General features: G+C 37.9%; 3 protein-coding genes and 1 long non-coding RNA gene across 4 annotated transcripts; 3 read left to right on the top strand and 1 right to left on the bottom strand.

Annotated features, from left to right (window-relative positions):
- The first annotated feature begins 2621 nt into the window (after positions 1 to 2621).
- Positions 2622 to 3474, top strand: LOC137728634 (uncharacterized). Its single transcript, XR_015952147.1, has 2 exons — positions 2622 to 3094; positions 3284 to 3474. It is a non-coding gene; the product is annotated as an uncharacterized LOC137728634 (long non-coding RNA).
- Positions 3475 to 6028: 2554 nt separating this feature from the next.
- LOC137728633 (non-specific lipid-transfer protein 1-like) lies at positions 6029 to 6851 on the top strand. Its single transcript, XM_068467363.2, has 2 exons — positions 6029 to 6459; positions 6672 to 6851. The coding sequence occupies exons 1-2, from the start codon at positions 6116 to 6118 to the stop codon at positions 6685 to 6687; spliced, it is 360 nt and encodes a 119-aa protein (XP_068323464.2). The 5' UTR covers positions 6029 to 6115; the 3' UTR covers positions 6688 to 6851.
- A 339-nt stretch (positions 6852 to 7190) lies between these two features.
- LOC137730273 (uncharacterized) lies at positions 7191 to 9092 on the bottom strand. Its single transcript, XM_068469333.2, has 4 exons — positions 8618 to 9092; positions 7958 to 8407; positions 7559 to 7862; positions 7191 to 7477 (listed from the first exon to the last, which is right to left on the bottom strand). Exons 1-4 carry the CDS (start codon positions 9011 to 9013, stop codon positions 7344 to 7346), a joined length of 1284 nt encoding a protein of 427 aa, XP_068325434.2. The 5' UTR covers positions 9014 to 9092; the 3' UTR covers positions 7191 to 7343.
- A 1647-nt stretch (positions 9093 to 10739) lies between these two features.
- IM (Alternative oxidase family protein) lies at positions 10740 to 14419 on the top strand. The gene is made up of 9 exons (XM_068469332.2): positions 10740 to 11260; positions 11461 to 11644; positions 11962 to 12055; positions 12555 to 12670; positions 12761 to 12869; positions 13230 to 13298; positions 13504 to 13575; positions 13660 to 13707; positions 13966 to 14419. The coding sequence occupies exons 1-9, from the start codon at positions 11106 to 11108 to the stop codon at positions 14178 to 14180; spliced, it is 1062 nt and encodes a 353-aa protein (XP_068325433.2). The 5' UTR covers positions 10740 to 11105; the 3' UTR covers positions 14181 to 14419.
- Positions 14420 to 15057: the final 638 nt, after the last annotated feature.

Genomic DNA, 15057 nt, shown 5'->3' with positions numbered 1-15057 from the left:
AATGAAGGTAATAAAATATCTATTACCTCCATAAGACATGGGATCCAATGGACCACATATATCTGTGTGCACCAACTGCAGTGGTGCCTTTGCTCTCCATGTATCACCAACAGGGAACGATAGTCGTGCTTGTTTGCCAAGCACACAACCTTCACATACTTGGCGTGTGGCTTCAATCTGGGGTAGACCACGAACCATTCCTCCACTTGACAGCAACTTTAGGCCATTGAAATTAAGATGGCCAAATCGAAGATTCCATTTCCATGACTCATCTTCCATTACACCGATGTTGCAGCTTCCAATCTTTGTATTCAAATTCAACGGAAACATCCGGTTCTTTGACATTCGAACACGTGCAATAAGCTTTCTCCTTGCATTCCTGAGAGTGAGAAGCATGTTCTCCATATGTATAATGTACCCTTTCTGGAGCAGTTGACCAATGCTCAGAATGTTGCTCTTCATACCTGGTATGTAGTAGGTATCGGAGATGTATTCTTCTCTTCCATCCTTCTGGATGATCTTGATCTTCCCTTTGCCTTCAACTGGCAACTTTGAGGAGTCACCAAGACTTACAGATCCATAGGCCCCTTCTTTGAGTTCGGCAAAAAAATCCTTCTTTCCACACATGTGATTGCTTGCACCAGAGTCCAAATACCAAACATCTTGTTGGCTTCTGGAATCATAGTGTGCTAGTAAGACTGTAAGTTCTTCATCAGTATTTCCACTTGATTCTGCCATGTTGACATGCTCACCATTTTTATGTGAACATTCATTGGCATAATGTCCATATTGCTTACAGTTGTGACACTGGATATGCGCCTTTCTTCGAGTAGATCTCCACTCCTGAGACTGACCTTGATTTTGTGCATAGCCTCGACCTCTTCCTCGGGCTCGTCCTCGGCTACGGTTGGATGAGCTCCCACGACGTGAGTTTCACTGCCCACGACCTTTATTTGGTTTGTCAATATTCAACTTTGACTCCAAAGCTTGCTCTAGCGTTGTGGGGCTTGCATTCTTCTGAATGCGTTGCTCGTGAACTAGGAGGGATCCTAGTAGCTCTTCTGCGCTCATCACCTCCAAATCCTTGGATTCCTCAATGGCAGTCACCACATGCTCAAACTTAGATGTGAGTGACCAGAGTATCTTCTCCACAACTCGTACTTCATCGAGTCTCTCGCCATTTCTCCTCATCTGATTTACTATCACAATGAGCCTTGAGTGATAGTCGGAGATGCTCTCCCCTTCATTCATATGAGCAGTTTCAAAATCTGCTCGAAGTGATTGTAACCTCACTTTCTTGACTCGATCTACTCCTTTGTAGATTGTACTGAGTGTATCCCATACTTGCTTGCTCGTTGTTGCTTCTGCAACCTTCTCGAACGTTGAATCTTCCAAACCCTGGTATAGAAGATACAGCGCCTTTTGGTCCTTCTTTCGTAAGTCCTTGAGAGTGTTCCTTTGATCCGCAGTATATACGGCTTCTTGCTCGGCAGTGGGTACAACATACCCACTACTGACAACTTCCCATAGCTCCTGTGATCCAAACAATGCTTTGAAATGGATGCACCATCTTTCATAATTTTCTTTCTTCAATGTGGGAACTTGGAGTTGCACTAAGTTGGACGCCATAACTGCTGCACCTGCCAGAATGGTATTCTGGCTCTGATACCAATTGTTGGTATTTGACAGTTTACTAACTCAATACCAAAATATGTGGGTGATAAGTTTACAAACTCTATCACACCTCTTTCACTTTGCACTCTCAAATAAAATTGGACAAAGAAAGAAATAGAGAAAGGAGGGAAGCAACAAGCTTTGGCAAAACACTTGGACTTTGATATATGAAAAGGTTTACAAATTGTTGGAATAAGAAAGCTTACAAGCTTCTTCACAATTGGAAGTGGGATTTGGATGGGATGATTTACAATGCTTGAGAACTTGGGTATTTATAGCAAACCAAATGATTAAACTAAGATTATTTATTACCACACAAAACACATTAATTGCACCTAATAATTTTTATTCAACCATACCTAACATTGCCTAACTTTCAATGCCTAACTTTGACATTGATTTTCAACAATAGCAACCTATTTTGATTTGAATTTCCAACACTCTCAACTGGGAATTAGCTGGTTGTTGTTTTGTATAATTATATGCATAATTTGTCGAAAATGGCCAAAGAATAATATTTTGAACCCAACAATTTTTTATTTATTTAAACAAATGATATTATTTACACTAAAATAGAGGATGTGGGTTTAGCCTCACGAGCTAGCAATAGTGTGGTTCAAATTCACTTTTGGCGAGAATCGAACTTAAAACCTCTCATTTACAAGTATTAAGTGAAACCATAATTGAACCTAATACTTCTAACTTACATAGTTTACAAAATATGATTTAAATAGATGGTATTCCTAGCATTCCTGGCGATTGTGGTTTCACACATTTTTAAACCTGTTTTTCTTTTGGTGAAACATGGTTTTTAATTTAAAGTAAAAGAAATCTGTGTAAGAAGGGAGAAAAAAGTATAGCTCTTAAGAAGGAGAAAAAGTACATGAGCAACCAAAAAGCTGCTTCCAACTTCCCTATAATAGGACATGCAATTCATGGTCCAAGCCACACCCAAATCTTCAAGTCTCTGCTTATCCAAGTAAATTAGTCAATTATAATCAACATTTCCTTTTGTTTGCTTACTTTGTTTGAAAGTGGAGATGAAAATGATGTCTGCGTTGGTTTTTGGGTTAATGGTTATAGTTGTCAACCAAGCAAGTCCTGCATATGGCCATATCACATGCCGACAGGCCTTGATGGATTTGAAGCCCTGTGAGGCATACGTGAAGGGGTCCGGCCCTGGGACTCACAGGGCATACGTGAAGGGGTCCGGCCCTGGGACTCCTCCGATTAGTTGCTGCCACGGTTTGAAAACTGTTTTAACTGCTGCTAACACCAGTGAATCTCAGATTAAACTCTCTAAATGCTTCAAGAAAGCCATTGCTGGAATGCAACTCAGACTTGACAGAATCATGCAGCTTCCTCATTTATGCCATGTATCCCCTCCCGTTACTCTCGACCCCAAAATTGATTCCGAATCGTAAGCACTCTCTTTCTCACTCATTTATTGTTTAAGCTATAATCCACACATCAAAAAAGTCATCTTGCACCCGTTCATGGTGAAAAAGAACACAATGACTACTTTAGAGTGATAACAACACTTTGTTAAGTTTTTTGTTCATAATTTGACACTGGTTAATGTGTTTTTAATTACTATTTTGACGTGCAGAATTCCTCAAGTCTGAAGGGCGTGCACGCAAAACCACAGATGTTATAAATAAGACTTGGAGAAGGATTAGCTAAACCACATATGTTTTGTGATGTGTTTTTATTAAGTGGTTGATTACTATTTGTGCATCCAAAATATGCATTACAAAGCACTTGTGGGGAAATAGAATGCTATCTTTCTCTAATTTCCTTTCTTATTTCTTCATTTTCCTAAATCTATGCTCCAACTCATTAACAATTAAGCTTTGCGGGTATAAAATTTAACATGCTTTCCCAGAAACACGATGACTTCCTAACAACAAAATTACCCACCAAGACTTGAAAGAATTCCCAACTTCACCACCAAGCCTTTTAACAAATTGCTCCACATTATAAGTTTGGAGAACAATACTCACAGATTATTAGTTCAAGGACTAAAGCTCCAATTGGAACAAAGTTTAAGGACCATTGCTCCAATTTTTTTATATGGAGTCGTTCATGCTCAAAACAGGGAGGTGAACAAAAACTTGTATGGTTTACCCTTGGCGGGTTTGGGATATAAAGCTAAACTACGGATACAAGTATTTAATTTGTTCATCCTTAAAAATGGGCTATGTCTCCTATAGTGGTTTGATATATATGTGATGTGGATTCCAAGAGAGCTCTATAATAGTGTAATATAATTTTCTTTTCGTGAATCTGACAACTTATAAGTGGTGTTCCGCCTCTTCATATAGGCTTATACGAGCCTCAAAAGTCCTGGGCTCTTAATTCTCTCATTGCCCTAGACACGACCTATAAGCTATTCCTCTATTATCCACTCCACATGTAGAGAAGACACGGCATTCACTCAGAGTTACTTGCACAGTTTCTCAGGTTGACACGTATCGAGCGTTCCGCTCATTCAAAAGTGGTTTGAAGGCACTTTAGCCGAGCGCTAGGCCTCTCTTCATAAACTTCTTTGGCCGTCGATGGTCAATGCATGGCTAGAAGTTGACGTCTAGGCAAACCTGTCTTTAGAGCTCCATGCCAAAAAGTTGTCAAGCCTGCCACCTAGCTCAAGCGATCATAAAGTACTTTAAGTTTTGCACTCGTCTCTTATTTTCAGTGGACAATCTTGGGTTGTGGGATGTCGTCTTTCATTCTTGTGGTGGTGCTTCGTCATCTAGATTCCTTGAGCTGGCTTGCAAGCCCAATGTCTTGACCTTCTCGTCCTTCAGTGGGCTGTATTCAAACCCATTTTACTAGGCCCAACAACAACTATATTCTAAAACGATTATGCGTTAACATAAATATTAACTTTCTTTATGGTACATATCTAGCACATTGATCAAATTTTGAAGCCCAACATCATCCAATAAATGTTGTTCACGCATTTGACTTGAGTGTCATCAAACATACACGTGATGAGGCGTGTGCATGAAAGTTTTGTCTTACATCGTAAGCTAAGTTATGAAACTTTATAGAGCTTATAAAGAGTTGGGTTTGAAAAAAGTTGAGTTTCCACCATAAAACCAATTAGTAATGTGGGAAGTAGTCAACCTCTTATAAGCCTTTGCAAAGTTTCTTCTTTTACCCTCACATCCTCACAAGGCCACCAGCCACCCCCCGTATTGTGACACTCCTAATGATGATATTCAATGTCAGTGTAATAATCTTAAGTCATTGATATATAGTATCCGTCATAACTCTTAAACTTGACCTGCGTAGTACGTAATGTGAGTTGGTGTTAGCCTAGTGTTTCTAAGGAGGAAGACAAACGAACCCGGGATTGTTCAAGTTGGTCTTTCTTCTTTGTTAGCTGGAAAATCAAAGTTTCACCAATTTTTTGCTGCCAATTACAACCTGAAATATTAAGTACGAATTGATAGGAGTGATTAAATGTTATTTTCTCTGGCTGAGAATTGGATTCAAATATTAGGCATGCCTTTGGGTGTAGCTTTTGTTTTGTAATGATCGAACACAACGCATGCACTGGTTCCAATACCGAAACACGTTGTTTTTACGCAAACAAACACAAGAAATTCACCACGCTTTCCTACAAACAGTAGAAGACTAGACCTGCGTTTTAATCCTGAACGGCTTAATTTCAAGCCTGTTTAGTTTTGAATTTTAATGGAATACAAGCATGCTTTCAGCACAGTTGAGGTTTGTATTTATTTCTGGCCTGTAACTCTAAGGGCGTTTTATACCAGCAAAGAAAACGTTTCTTCTCCATATATGTAAAAACCAGCTATATAGATACATAACCCTCTGAACTCCAAACTGGAAAACTAGCTGTTGTTTTGTTTATATACAGAATTTGTCGGAAATGCCCCCCTAATTCAAACTCCACGATCTACATGAATAATCTTTTGAACCCAAAAATAAACTTAAAAAGATAAAAGAATTAAATTATAATTATCCATCAAGATACGAATTTTGCTAGATTTTGGTCATTGTGTAGATTTTTAATATTAATTGTTTGTTCAACTTTTATCTGCTTGAGTATTGCCTATTTCTTATTGTTTTACACAAGTTATCTTTAGGGTTGAGGCTTCAAATTCAAGAAAAAATGCTCTTAATCAACTGGCGCCTATGGTTTTACATAGTTTTAAACCTGTTTTTCTTTTGATCTGACATGGTTTACACTTTTAAGTAAAAATTAGCTGTTTAGAAAAAAATTCTCTTAAAAAGGAGAAATTTTTTTGACTGCACCTCTACGCATTAAATGAGCTACCAAAAAGCCGCCCGCGACTCCACTATAAATAGAGCATGCAGTTCATACTCCAAGCCACACCCAAAGCTTCAAGTCTTTTGCATATCCAAGCAAATTATAATCAATATTTGCCTTATTTTTGTGTTCCAAAAGAAAATGGAGATGAAATTGGTGATCCTTGTCGGGCTGATGGTTATGGTTCTGAACCATGCAAGTCCTGCAAATGGCGATATCACATGCCAAGAGGCCTTGATGGATTTGATGCCATGTAAGGCATACTTGACGGGGTCCGGCCCCGGGACTCCTCCGATTCCTTGTTGCATTGGTGTGAAAACCGTTTATGATGCGGCTACCACCAGAGAGTGTCGGAGGAACCTCTGTGAATGCTTCAAGAAAGCAGCTGCTGGCATTCCGATCAACCCTGACAGACTCAGGCAGCTTCCTGACTTCTGCCATGTGTCCCTTCCCGTTCCTCTCGACCCCAAAATGGACTGCAAAGCGTAAGCACTCTCTCAATTTTTAATTTTTAATTTTTTTTATATGAGCTGTTATTAACACTAAAAAAAATCATCTTGCACTCGTCCTTTGACCGAAGAAATAATGAAAATGTGCATGATGACTGTTTTCAAGTGCTGGCTAACAACGATATTCTAGATTTTTTGTTCATACATTGATATGGGCTAATGTGTTTAATTACTATTGTGATGCGCAGAATTCCTCAAGTCTGAAGGGTGTGCGTGCATTGCATGATGAGATAAATAAGACTTAGGAGAAGGATCAGCACAGATGTTTTGTGATGTACAAATAATTAATTAGTGTTTGATTACCTTTCTTACATCCAAAATATGTATTAAAATGAAATTATGCAAATGGAATTCTACCCTTCTCCGAATTTCCTTTTCGTAGGTATTTTTTCATCATTTTCCTTAATCTCTCCAATTACAATAATTAACAATTAATCTTTAAGGCTATAAAATTTTGGAACCAATACTTAGTAAAACATGCAAGTAAATTCTAGAAAATCACATAACTAGTGTTTCTTGCATATAACACTTCAAGTGCTTTTGGAATAAAATAACATTTTCTAAAAGTATTTTTGGTAATTTTAAAAGCACTTTTAAATGAACCTTATATGCAATTTCTAACGATAAAACTACCCACCAAGCATTTAATAAAATCTCATCTCCACCAGCAACACAAGGTGACTGATGTGTTTAGGCTTATTCCGGTAGCAAACAGCGCAAATGTTGATTGATTGAATCCTAATTTCAAAAATATATAATGACCTCAAATCAAAATCTCTCGATATCATTTTCCATAGAAAAAGTTCAGTGACCCATATAACTACATTGTTTTGGTACCATCCTCAGTGGCAATGGGTGCATCAAACACCCAGCGTCTTGTTCAGCAACCATAGCAGAAGAGCCAGTTGAATTGCAAAAATGGAGTGAAGCCACATTCGATCCACCGTGAATCCGAAAACTGTTATCCCTGCTCTATTGTTCTCCAAATATGTCACTACAAAAAACAGACCACAAGTTAATGGCTACAAACTCAAATGGTAAAAATAATTTTATAAAGTGATCTGTTACTACTAACCTAGAGACTGTCTTTTCTGGAACGAGATTGTTTGACTGTAAATTGGTACTAACTTCGTGTTGTCCAAATCGTCATCTTCTACACCTTCTTCATCTTCCGATTCCATGTCGACACCAAAAGGAAACGCCGGAGTTGAAGAAATCGGAGCCATCGGAGTCTCAGTTTCTGTGTAATCAAAAGAGTGTAATGTGGCGCACACATGCCACTTTGTAGCAAGGCCGGTAATTGACTGTGCCTTGTGTGTTATTTTGGTTGCACTTCTCAAGCAAATGAAAAGGCTAGTCACTAGGCTAATGGAACATAACTGCACAAAATAAAAAGAATTGACGGGTTAGAATTTGGACAGGTTCAGAATTCGATTCTTTCCAATGTAACAAATAGAGTTGAATTGAAAATTACCGCCAGCTCCCCGGCCTTGGAGATGTTGACATGAGCACTAGACCTTGTTACCAACACCAGAGAAGTGAGCTGACTTGCTGTAACCATGATCAGAGAAAACAATATGAATATGCGAAAGCGATGGCTCATTGACCGGAGATTCCGTCTGATCTTGAGGTGTTCCATCAAGATCAACTCGACCTCGGTCTCCTCTTGGAAAACTTGTGCAAAATTTTGTAGTCTAAGTATTTGAAGATGGCAAACGAGCCGGAACAGAACACAAACGAGGAAGAAAATTGTGGTTCGATAGAGCCATGAAATCAGCTCCAACATGCACAAAATGCTGTTGCTCAAATAGATGTTGCCGTAGTACGGCAATTCGCTTTCTCCCGAGACGTACCACCATATTTTGTAGACACACTCTAATACAAAACAGGGGATGACGATCAAGCAAAGGAGCTTCATCGAATTCTGCAATACCAGATTCGAGATTAGAGATCAAAGTTTCAATAACTTTAGCTGGAGCGAGATTCATATCGACGCAATATTGATAACTATAAATCTAAGTATTTACTATCAATAAAAAATCACAATGTTAGGGGTGATCTCAAGCCAACAAGGCTCCTCGCTTTGCGAGAGTCGGGAAGAACGTCTATACATACGTGTTAAATTGGGATTTACCTGGAAGTGTTGTTTGTATCCATGGCGAACTTTCTCGCTTGATTCATATAACCTGTCAAGGAAGAGAAACTTTCTTAAACCGTATCTGTGAGTCCAGATAGAGAGGCTGACGAATGCGAGCACCGAGAACAAGGAAAGCGAAAGTTGGGAGACAACATGGTAAGGGCGGCTGTGATTGGCATCGCAGTCCGAGCAGGCGAGGAGAAAGTGAGACACGAGTGGTACACCAATGGCTAAGACGAAGAAGACGGACCATGAAATTCCGGTCCTCCATATGCTGGACTGATCCACGAACACCCATTTGAGGCATACTCCGAAGCTCTTGAATTCACTTCCTTCGCGGCCAAAGTAGTCTGAGCTATTGGCTCTTTGTTTTGCGATCATTTGTTCATCCATGGTTTTGGAAATCAAAAGCTAAAACAGAGGAAAACGTAAAAGCAAGACCCTAAATAAGTTCAAAACTCGAGTTAGACCCTGAATAAGTCTATCTAATTGTATCGAGTTGAATTTCTCGTATACTAGAGTAGTTCAGATTATTGTTTTACTAGATTTGGACTGAAAATTTTAAACTAAATAATTTAACTTAAAAATTGTCAGATCTACTTGAATCAAGGTGCACAAGACAAGTGTTTAACAACTTTGATTAAGATAATGTTTAATGTTCTTAATCATGAGATCATGATGCACCACGTTACAGTATGAATAATTTGGGCAACCAATTTTTTTACGTCTTTTTGGGGCTTTGGTTGATTGAATTAGGAGCATTTGTACACGTGTAAAAGGGGGTGAGGACCGTAAGGTTTATAGAAAGCTACCATTCAGAATTTCAGATTGATCCATGATTTGCATTGCCATTTTGCAGTGTTCATCTCTCTATTAGTTATTTACATTAAGGTAAGAGAACACGAAAGGTCACGAGTTTGAATCATAGAAATAATTTTTTTGCAGCGTATTTAGGATAAACGTTCTTCCCTACTCTCGCAAAGCAAGAAACCTTATTAACTTAGGGTAGCTCAAAGTAAGAAAACATGAGAGGAAGCGCCATTTTCCTAATACTTGTGACGGACATTTTGTACTCGGGAAAAACCGCTCTAACCAAAAAGCACTTGCATGTGCTTGTTCAAAGAACACGAAATTTTTTTCAATATGATTTTATCGCCACATGAATTTTTATATAAGATTATCGCCGTGCTTCTGATAAAAGCGATTACAAAACTTAATTAAGCTTTTTCAAAGGGGAATTTTAGTAAACGACCGACCATAACATGCAAGAGCTGCTATATTTTTAATGGGGTGTGTTATCCACATACCCCATTTTACTTCTCACACACCCCTTATTAGTTTATGTCATTTGATATTCTTCAATTCATTCGATCCGATGATAGAAAATTAAAAAATTATGTGGGAAGTAAAAAATGATGTGTAGATCGCACACCCTATTTTCAATAAGTAGTTATGTGTACACCCAATTTTATCTCTGGACACACAATTTATTTTCACACATTTCTTTTGTACATCCAAAATAATTTACTAAACTTCTAAATATACTATTCTTTTACTTTTTTATGAATTTATTTTTTACAGGCCACCCATTTTTTATTTTCTTTGGACGCCCATATTCCTTGTATTAATTATGAAGGCTTTCTCTTTGATTTTACTATAAAATTCAACAGTCACGAAGTTCTTTAGTCGATTGGTTACATAAAGAAGTTAGCAACGCGTCCAATGCAACATCAACAAATTTTACTCCCCGGCCGAGCTCAGCTGACGAGTTGGCACGCCTCGTATTTAACCGAATGATGTAGTTAGTTTATTAGTTACTCGGCCTATGCGCCACGTAAGCTTTGTAATTTTTAGAGTAACAATGTCCAAGGAAAATAATTGTTTATCTTAAGAAATCATTAATTACCTTGTGGTCATTTTATATACTGGTATACAATTTTTTTTTAAATAAAGTTAATGAATGCCTAGAAACAAAATTTAAGTGTACAAAGAACCACTAATTTTCAATTCATAGTGAAGAAGCCCAATTCAAGCCCAAGGGTGATCAAAACAAGAAAGACCAAAAGCCCAACAGTCCAGTAGCAACTGGTGATAAAAGCAGCCACGTCCACGAAAAAATGAATACAAAATTCAAGTGTAGACAAATGTCTGTCATTTGTGTCGTGTTTCTAGAAAGCGCCAAGTAAAAATGCAGTCGGCCATGAAGAAGAATCTTCGCCGAATCATTTTGCTAAGATTTCTAGGATTAAATGATCTTATTCGTTTATCGTATGTTGTATGTTGAAATCAACAATAGTTGCATGCTGCCCTCCCCACATTTCCTACAACACGACACAATATTTGATGCTATTTTTCACGCTCCCTCTCCCTCCCTTTGGCGGTTGACTATTTCCCTTCACACCAACTGACGAATCGAAAAACCAAATTCCAATTTTGATTTCCACTTTCTTTTGGGGGTTTGAATTCTCTGCAAAATTCGTCGAGAATGGTGGCGGCGACTCTGTCTTCGACGGTGTTTGCATTCTCCGCCTCCCGCCCTTCTTCTTCTCTCGGAGCAAGTAGGAGCTTGAAGAATTCAGCCTTTTCATCCCGGAATCGTTTTCCTCACAATCCCATTTCAGCTCGTCCGTCGATTTCCAGGTATATCTGTTTTCCACCGTTTTATGGGTTAAAAAAAATTGATTCTTTAATGTTGCCAACTTGCCATTTGTGAGAAAACCTTAAATTTTGGTGTTTGTGATTTATGGGTTATTTTTGTAATCGGATTCTGAATTCAAATTTGTGGACTTTTTAATAATTTGATAAATAAAATTTGTAATTTGGTATTGAAATTCGTATAGAGTTCGAGCAACTATTCTGCAAGAAGATGAAGAGAAAGTGGTAGTGGAGGAGTCCTTTGAGTTCAAGGCTTCAACCTTCGATGAATTGAAAGCAAGCAGTGAGAATCCCCCAGAGAATTCGTCTTCAAGTGCTTTTGAGAGCTGGGTTATCAAGTGTGAACAAACCTTCAACATATTCCTTACGGTAAATCATAACTCTTGTTAAATTAATCGTTTTACTGTGCTTGCCTAGCTCCAATGTCGATTTTTCGAAGAAATGTTATATCATTTGGTAGCTTTTTTTATTCATTCAGCGCACCTACCGAATGTGAAACACAGATTGCAGTTTGTTACCTTCTTGTTGAATATTCAGGATGATCCTAGCACTTTAGTATTAAGATGTCGTCCTAGTTGATTTATTATACGCTTGATTTGATATCACTTTTGGGAAGTTTAGGAGCTTTTGTCTTTGGCGATTGTTATTGATGTTAGATTTTAATTCAGTTCTACTAATCATTCCAGGATACAGTGATAAAGGTACTTGATACTCTGTACCGGGACCGAGATTATGCAAGGTTCTTCGTACTGGAAACTATTGCAAGGGTTCCTTACTTCGGTGAGTGCTACTACGCCAATTTTAGTAAATATTGCAAGGGTTCCGTACTTCATATTTATAAAAATATGCAAAGAAATTCCTTTTCAAGCAAGATGAATTTAAGCATTCAAATGATTGAGGACAACTCACATTTGAAGGCAGTGCATATTTATTGTTACGTTAGTCAAGAAAATGTACAGCGAAATCATGCATGCCCTCACATACTTCAAAATTTGACCGTATCATCTATTATAATTATGATTTGGTCTGGTATATGGAGTGCCTTCGTATCATCATCTTCTGGAGGTCAAGATGATAATGATTGATTTCATGGAAGGGTGTGCCATTACATTCCTTTTAATTTTCTCTCGAATTGTGCATTTTACCCGTTTAGGAATATGTTAATCCATTTTAATGACCTTTGTGGATCAGTGCGTTCTTCAGTAGTTGTGTTCCTAATATCTACTCTGGTTTCTAGTTGCGAGTTTTAAGTCGTGTCTTTGTGGTAAATCTTTGGCAGCCTTTATGTCTGTTCTGCACATGTATGAGAGTTTTGGCTGGTGGAGAAGAGCAGATTATCTGAAGGTGCATTTTGCTGAGAGCTGGAATGAGATGCACCATTTGCTTATCATGGAAGTAAGGATCTTCTTTGTGTAATAACATAATATTATCTAATATCTACATGTTTTGCTTGATATAATTAATAGAATATGGATCTAATTGCAGGAATTGGGGGGAAATGCTTGGTGGTTTGACCGCTTTCTTGCTCAGCACATTGCAGTCTTCTATTATTTTATGACAGCCTTTATGTATTTAATAAGCCCAAGGATGGCATGTAAGTATGAGCATCTAGTTTTTAATGTACTATAATTCTTCTGCTTTTGTTGCCTCACTTGCATTCGAGCGTTGTGTTGGTGCATTATCCTTATTGGTTGCAAACTTACAAGAACTTCCTCTCCATCTAAACCAAATGATTACGGAGTATATGGCTGACTTCGTTAAAAGATTACATTCTAATCTCTACTTTCCGAATCCCTTGTTGCACTGAGTAGTCTTCTACTGATTGCATTTTTGTGTTCATCTTCATTATGTGACTGAATCGAAGGGCATTGTAGAATAGGTAACCATAAAATTAGCCAGCCTAGCGTTTATGTTAAAATGCATTTTCATATATTTTGTTTGATCACTATTGCAGATCACTTCTCTGAATGCGTAGAGAGCCATGCATTTTCAACCTACGACAAGTTTATCAAGGCCCGGGGAGGTACGATTTAGAGTTTTTCAGGACTTGATGCCTTAAGACCAAGTAGGTTGAACCACAAAAAAGGTGTTTGTTGGAACACATCGAATATTCTAAGCATGTAACGTCCAAGTGATGATCTTAATCAATCAGTTGTAAAATGCACTGTCTTACACTGACCTCGAATACAAATTCACTTAACCTGATGTGGTATTTTCTTCTGTTGTAGAGGATTTGAAAAAGATGCCTGCCCCTGAGGTTGCTGTGAAATACTACACTAGCGGTGACATGTACTTATTTGGTAAGTTTTGTCTGTTTTTCAATCTTTGTTTGTATCCTGAAAGGCAACAACGAAGACTCAACATTCCCCCCAAATTTTATGCAGATGAATTTCAAACTTCAAGACCTCCCAATTCTCGAAGGCCAAAAATAGGCAAGTCTTCAGATTCTGATTTTCTAATGTCAGTTCATACATCGACATGCCTATGAGTTTGCTCAATTTTAGACTTTGTTTTAGAATCCTGTTGAAACTATGACGTCTCTTTTCCGCTATATAAATAGTTGGGACGGGACCAGTCTCAGGAACCTAAAATAGTCTTGCACAGCTTTGTACCAACATAAGCGGGAATAAGTTTAGAATGATGGTATGACCTAATTTGCATTATGTTTTTGACAAATGTTCCATTTTCAGAGAACTTGTACGACACATTTCTGAACATAAGAGATGATGAAGCTGAACACTGTAAGACAATGAAGGCCTGCCAGACTCATGGGAACCTCTCGTCTCCTCACGCACGCACGGAAGACTCCTTAGACGATGACTCTACCTGCGTCGTTCCTCAAACAGATTGTGAAGGTATTGCAGATTGCATAAAGAAATCTGTCACAACAACGCCAGCAAAGTGATGATTACTCGATACAAGAGGAGAAAACAGGAAAATTAGGTACAATTAGTGAATGGTAAAAGAAATTTGTATACAGAAGAATGATATAGTATAGATCTAAATTACAAAAGAAGTATAAGAAGAAGACATGGATGTGGTGTTCTTTCCCATTTCTTTGACGTGTTTGCCGGGGCTTTCGGTTTTAATGTACAACATGCTCATGTAGGAAACACTTTCGGAGATTAGAGTGTTGACTAAAAATCCAGTTCTTCCTAGTTACTTCTTAAAAAAAAAACACTGAAAAATTACTTTTACGACTTAGAAGCGTGTCCTAAAACGCCTTTAGCTATTTCAAAAGTAATCCGAGGACGTATCTAAAATCATTAACATGTGGTAACCCAAACTGAGCATCTTCTTTTTAAGAAAAATAACTTGAAAATTTTGAATTTTAATTAAAATAATAAAAATGTATTGTAAGTAAATAGTATCAGAAGTGATTTTTTAAAATAAAAATATCATTTTTGTTAAAAATAAATAATACTAAATTGAAAGTGTTTCGTTAAAACTTCCATTCTTATATAGATGCATCCTTCAACTAGATTGCGTTGGATTGTCGCAAACCGCCTGGGTCCGGCTGCATTTAAAACCAGAGAAAATATCTAACAGCAGCGTCATCATCCCATCACTAGCAGCGAACTCTGGTCCACATCCATGGGGGCCATTTTTGCCACGAAAAGAAATCGAACTGTCGGACTGTCTTCTTGATTGATGACCAAACCGGCTCGCACTATAGCCTATAGGCTATCCTATTCTCTCATCATTCAATATTATCGCTATTTATCTACTTAGAAAAGGGTATTAAAATTATTCTGATTCTCGTTTTGTTATGTTAACTACAT

Source organism: Pyrus communis, chromosome 10, assembly GCF_041283825.1.
Source record: "Pyrus communis isolate YQ-2024b chromosome 10, ASM4128382v1, whole genome shotgun sequence".
Classification (NCBI taxonomy): domain Eukaryota; kingdom Viridiplantae; phylum Streptophyta; class Magnoliopsida; order Rosales; family Rosaceae; genus Pyrus; species Pyrus communis.
Note: the sequence above shows the minus strand (reverse complement) of the source record. Positions and strands in the feature narration are given on the sequence as shown.

Coding starts and splice junctions, on each gene's coding strand:
- LOC137728633 (XM_068467363.2), top strand. CDS start 6,116: ATGGAGATGAAATTGGTGATCCTTGTCGGGCTGATGGTTATGGTTCTG.
- LOC137730273 (XM_068469333.2), bottom strand. CDS start 9,013: ATGGATGAACAAATGATCGCAAAACAAAGAGCCAATAGCTCAGACTAC. Junction 7,863..7,957: donor CCAAGGCCGGGGAGCTGGCG/GTAATTTTCAAT, acceptor TATTTTGTGCAG/TTATGTTCCATTAGCCTAGT. Junction 7,478..7,558: donor CCAGAAAAGACAGTCTCTAG/GTTAGTAGTAAC, acceptor TGTTTTTTGTAG/TGACATATTTGGAGAACAAT.
- IM (XM_068469332.2), top strand. CDS start 11,106: ATGGTGGCGGCGACTCTGTCTTCGACGGTGTTTGCATTCTCCGCCTCC. Junction 12,671..12,760: donor ACCATTTGCTTATCATGGAA/GTAAGGATCTTC, acceptor ATCTAATTGCAG/GAATTGGGGGGAAATGCTTG. Junction 13,299..13,503: donor GTTTATCAAGGCCCGGGGAG/GTACGATTTAGA, acceptor CTTCTGTTGTAG/AGGATTTGAAAAAGATGCCT.